Source organism: Bombina bombina, chromosome 1, assembly GCF_027579735.1.
Source record: "Bombina bombina isolate aBomBom1 chromosome 1, aBomBom1.pri, whole genome shotgun sequence".
Classification (NCBI taxonomy): Eukaryota; Metazoa; Chordata; class Amphibia; order Anura; family Bombinatoridae; genus Bombina; species Bombina bombina.
The window spans coordinates 1,398,281,301-1,398,287,300 of NC_069499.1; the positions used below are offsets into that span (position 1 = coordinate 1,398,281,301).

Below are 6,000 nucleotides of genomic sequence, written 5' to 3' on the forward strand. Positions count from 1 at the left end.
CCCCTTATAAAAACAAATCGAGAATGTGAGCAATATTTTAGATGAAGTTTAATTAATCAGTTGTAATGAAGAAGTGCTATAAAAAAAAAAAAAAAACACAAAATGTACTTTTTAGAAAAGATATGAAATTAAAATACCTGAGCTCCACCACCCACTTCAAAAGACTAACGGTTTGAACTGTTCTCCATTCAGCGCTCAACTTAAAAAGGGACAGTCTAGTCAAAATTAAACTTTCATGATTCAAATAGGACATGCAATTTTAAACAACTTTATAAATTTACTTTTATCATTAAATTTGTTTGGTTTTCTTAATATTCTTTTTCGAAAGCTAAACCTAGGTAGGCTCAAACTGATTTCTAAGCCAATGAAGGCCGCTTCTTATCTCATTGCATTTTGACAGTTTTTAGTTAGATAGTGCTAGTTCATGTGTGCTATACAAGTAAAGTGCTCACTCCTGTGGAGTTATTTATGAGTGTCAAAATAACGGAGATAAGGGGGCAGTCTGCTTAGATATAAAAGTAATCATAGAGGTAAAAAGTGTATTAATATAACCGTGTTGGTTATACAAAACTGGGGCATAGGTAATAATGGGATTATTTATCTTTTTAAACAACATTTTTAAGTATACCGTCCCTTTAAGGCACTTTTGTTGCAGCTAGAGCTCTGATTAGAGAACAATTCAAACCATTAGCACACAGAAAAATTTGTCTTAGTGGGTATTTCAATGTCATATTTACAATAAAAAGTAAGTTATAGCGCACCTTCATTACAGCTGATTAATTAAACTCCATCTAAAATATCACTAACATTCCGGATCTGAGTATACAAAGTAGAGAGTTTACAATCACTTTAAAGGGACAGTAAACCTTAAAAATAATGTTATATAATTCTGCACATAGTGCAGAATTATATAACATTATATTAGCCAAACATTATAAAACAATTGTACCCTACTAATTTTTTTAAAAAAAAACAAACGCTGTTTTACAGACCCGCTCTCTGTACTCTGCTGAGCGGGTCTGTTATATTTACTCAGCGCATCGGGCCAGCTGTATAGTCACAGCCCGGCCCGACCGCGCCATAAGACTAAGTGCAGCTCGCTCCTGCTCTGTCTGACCATCATACTGCCCACAGATTCCATCTTGGCCATGGTATGGTTTGCCAAATTTCCTCTAGGCTATGCCTGAGGTACAGTGGTGCCCCTGAAAGCTGTGACAAAAGCAAATAAGCAACATTTGTGGTGCTGTGCTATGTGGAAGCTTTTTAAATTTGAGTGTTTTACACAGCATTGAGGGAGTGGCTGCAGCCATCATAGTGGCTCAGCGGTGACTGACTGGAGCCAGCTAGAGGCTGCAATTATCAACGGCCTCAGGCATCTGAGACATCACATACACAAGTTATGGGCAGTTTAGTGAGTTGATGTGTGCCAAGGAGAGGTCAGCTTCTGTTTGACTAAGAATAACTTCTGCTGGCAAAGACTATCACAAGGTAAAACTGCAGCTCTAATCTCTTTCAGCAACCACACACTACTTTTCATTATACACATTTTTTAGCTACATACCTCCTGGACCCCCTAAGGAAAAAGTAATGTCCATGAAACAAGCTGGGCCACTCATGTGCAAAGTGAGAGACCGCTTTCCCTTTGGAGATTTGTTACTAGGAAACACTACGTTTTCAATGCTTCCTCTTACTGTATATATCAACATTTAAGTGTATATAATTGTGTAGTCATTTGCTGCAGAAAATGTATTGGGAATGAGTGAGCTGCACAAGTATGTTGATGAGTTTCTTAAAGTTTAAGGAACACTCATTTCATATGGAATGCAACCTGTATATTAAAGGGACAGTCTAGTATAAATTACACTTTCATTATTCAGATAGGACTTTTAATTTTAATTGACTTTCCAATTTACTTTTATCATCAAATTTGCTTTTTTATCTTGGTATTCTTAGTTTAAACTAAACATAGGTAGACTCATATGCTAATTTCTAAGCCTTTGAGGGCTGCCTCTTATCACATGCTTTTTAAATCTCTTTTCAACACAAAGAGACAGAAAGTACACGTGGGCCATATAGATAACACTGTGTTCAGGCACAGAAAGTTATTTAAGATCTAGCACAATACAATGCTAAATTTAAGACAATAGATAATAAAGAGTCACAGTCATGTGATCTGGGGGCTGGAAGAAGGTTCCTAGATACAAAGTAATCAGAGGTAAAAAGTACATTAATATAACTGTGTTGGTTGTGCAAAACTGGGGAATGAGTAATAAAGGGATTATCTATCTTTTAAAACAATAACAATTCTATGGTTGACTGTCCCTTTAAGATCACATTACCTTGTTTCTTTATGGGAATTTACACACTCAAAGGCTAGCTATAAGTGAGTGGGAGCTAACTAAAATTATATAGAATCCCTCACTGATCAATCAATAACTGTAAAGGATGTTGAAGAATTGGGGGTATGTATTCTATGGTATGCAATCCTACCTTTATTGGGGCTATGCATTCTATGGTACGCATTCTATGGTATGCAATCTCACCTCTATGAGGGCAATAAAAAAAAATAAAAACATCATAAAAAAGCAGGCAAATCAAATAATGAAACTGTAAAAAATGAATTAAAGTGATAGTCAACTTTCCCCTTTATAAAACAGATTAGGAATGTGAGCAATATTTTAGATGGAGTTTAATTCATTAGTTGTAAGTGCTATAAAAAACAACATACTTTTTAGAAAAAAATATGATATTAAAATACAGTTAAAGGGACAGTATACACTCATTTTCATATAACTGCATGTAATAGACATTACTATAAAGAATAAGATGCACAGATACTGATATAAAAATCCAGTATAAAACTGTTTAAAAACTTACTTAGAAGCTGTCAGTTTGGCTCTGTTGAAAAGGTAGCTGGAAAGCCCACTGCAAGTGGTAAATAAGACACCCCCCCTCCCCTGCATATGAAAAGACCCTTTACACAAACAGGAGCAAGCTGGAGAAGGTAGCTGACGGTATTCACATAAAACTTTGGGGCTTGGTTAGGAGTCTGAAAATCAGAGCAATGTTATTTAAAAATAAGCAAAACTATACATTTAAAAAAAAAAAAAAAACACACTTTATGGGCTATATAAATAGATCATTTACAAAACATTTATGCAAAGAAAAAAAAATTAGTGTATAATGTCCCTTTAATGGTTCAGTGCTCTCAACTTAAAGGGACAGTCTACCATAGAATTGTTATTGTTTGAAAAGATAGATAATCCCTTTATTACCCATTCCCCAGTTTTGCACAGCCAACAGTTATATTAATATACTTTTTACCTCTGTGATTACTTTGTATCTAGGAACCTTCTTCCAGCCCCCTGATCACATGACTGTGACTGTTTATTATCTATTGACTTGTATTTAGCATTGTTTTGTGCTAAATCTTAAATAACCCCCTGTGTCTGAACACAGTGTTATCTATATGGCCCACGTGTACTTTTTGTCTCTTTGTGTTGAAAAGAGATTTAAAAAGCCTGTAATAAGAGGCAGCCCTCAAAGGCTTAGAAATCAGCATATGAGCCTACCTATGTTTAGTTTAAACTAAGAATACCAAGAGAAAAAAGCAAATTTAATGATAAAAGTAAATTGGAAAGTTGATTAAAATTAAAAGTCCTATCTTAATAAATGAAAGTTTAATTTATACTAGACTGTCCCTTTAAAAAAGGGACAGTCTAGTCAAAAATAAACTTTCATGATTCAGATAGGACATGCAATTTTAAACAACTTTCCAATTTACTTTTATCATCAAATTTGCTTTGTTTTCTTAGTATTCTTTTTCGAAAGCTAAACCAAGTTAGGCTCAAACTGATTTCTAAGCCGATGAAGGTCGCCTTTTATCTCATTGCATTTTGACAGTTTTCAGTTATAGTGCTAGTTCATGTGTGCTATACAAGTAACGTGCTCACTCCTGTGGAGTTATTTATGAGTCTCAAAATAATGGAGATAAAAGGGGCAGTCTTCAGAGCTTAGATACAAGGCAATCGGAGGTAAAAAGTGTATTACTATAACAGTGTTGGTTATACAAAACTGGGGAATGGGTAATAAAGGAATTATCTATCTTGTTAAACAATATTTTTAATTAGACTGTCCCTTTAAAGGGACACTGAACCCAAATTTTTTATTTTATGATTCATATAGAGCATTCAATTTTAAGCAACTTTCTAATTTACTCCTATTATCAAATTGTCTTAATTTTCTTGGTATCTTTATTTCAAATTCAAAAATGTGAGTTTAGATGCCGGCCCATTTTTGGTGAACAACCTGGGTTGTTCTTGCTGATTGGTGGATACATTTATCCACCAATGAACAAGTGCTTTCCATGGTACTGAACCAAACAAAATGCTTAGATGTCTTCTTTTTCAAATAAAGATAGCAAGAGAACAAAGAAAAAATGATAATAGGAGTAAATTAGAATGTTGCTTAAAATTGCATGCTCTATTTGAATGGAGAAAGAAAAAATTTGGGTTCAGTTTCCCTTTAAAGCACTTTTGTTGCAGCTAGAGCTCTGATAAGAGAAATATTCAAACCGTTAGCTCACAGAAAAATTGGTCTTGGTGGGTATTTCAATTTCATATGTACAATAAAAAGTTATAGCGCACCTTCATTACAGCTGATTAATTAAACTCAAATTAAAATATTACTAACATTTCGGATCTGTTTATACAAAGTAGAGAGTTTACCATCACTTTAACCTTTTAAATTATACAGACATACAAAATAGTTTGCTGTAAAAATTGGCATTGAGGTGTTACTTCAAAGCTGCAAAATATGTTTCTACTGACAAAAATATTTGGGGGCTTTAAAAAAAGAAAGAAAAAAGCTATGAAATCCCCATAAACTTTTTCCTGGCAGTTTCACTAAAGCTTGTTTGACGAATACATCATAACATGCAAGCATAATTTGCATTTTGTAAACTTAGCTTACAAACTATTACTGTTTGCTACAATCTGCAAACATTTTTAAATAGCTTTACAAACCAACAAGTGACATCCGGTGTAAACCCTTTAAAATATTTATTTTGAATGAAATTTTATTTTTTTTGCAATGCAGTTGCTAACATTCTATGCACATAAAAAGTCCTTTCAAGAAGCTATCACACTCGCCATATCCTAAATCTGCACTAAGCTGAGAGGTTCTCAGGCCATAGTTTATACACCGTACATTTGTCATCTGGTTAAGCCTTTTATCTACTCTAAGGTGGGTGTTGTGCAATGTGCCACGGTTCTCAATGCCAAGTAATAAGAATTTGTAGGACGGGATAAATTCCAGCTGAACCTGCTTTATTAGGCCTTGACCCAGTAGAGGCTTCTCCTCGAGTCTTACATTGAGCTGCACTCCTCAGCTCCCGAGCACTTCCGCCATATCTCGTCATCCACTTGGCCTACCCAACTATACGGGTATCGAAGTCGGTCTTCCATTACTTAACTCCTTGGCAGCCAGAAAGAAGAAAACGCGTTCAGTACGTTCTGGCAACTAAGAGGTTAAGCCTAAACGTGGACCCAAATACTACCGTACGCCTAATGAATTAATCACTAGACCACATCAGTATTTTCCTGTTTTTAAACATGCGTTAGCCCATTCCTCTCACCCGCCGGGTTGCGCGCTACCCGCTGACATGGCGACCATCTGCAATCGGCCTTCTCCAGCGTTCTTCCGCTGCGTCACTACGCTCTGTTAGTCTACTAGTACTGACATTAACACGCCTTCAGCAAAACGTAAACACTCCGCCTCCAGGAAGATACTGTACTGTATATTGTGTCCCAAATGGGAACCGTAACTTGCGCAAATTATACGCATGCGCAGGTGAGCGCTTCCGAGTTATATTGTAGTTGCTTGACATGACTGATGTATCCCGAAGTCGTCGTGTGTCACTGTAACTGCAGTGCACATAGAGGAAGGTGCTACCCTGAATGATGTACAGATTATGCAGTGTCTCTTAATAAAACAGATATT

At 35.6% G+C, this 6,000-nt stretch overlaps 1 protein-coding gene across 7 annotated transcripts in view; it reads right to left on the reverse strand.

The window, feature by feature from the left end:
* The window catches only part of KHDC4 (KH domain containing 4, pre-mRNA splicing factor), a 77,074-nt gene extending 71,304 nt beyond the window's left edge, over positions 1-5,770 (reverse strand). For 5 of the 7 annotated variants that reach the window (XR_008401266.1, XR_008401261.1, XM_053705020.1 and 2 more), the window contains exon 1: positions 5,371-5,628. Coding sequence is in view for 5 of the 7 variants with exons in the window: in XM_053705020.1 (XP_053560995.1) it covers positions 5,371-5,465 (95 nt within the window). In the remaining 2 variants the exon portion in view is untranslated. The other 2 variants (XM_053705029.1, XM_053705027.1) reach the window with 1 other exon arrangement.
* Between the last annotated feature and the right edge of the window lie 230 nt (positions 5,771-6,000).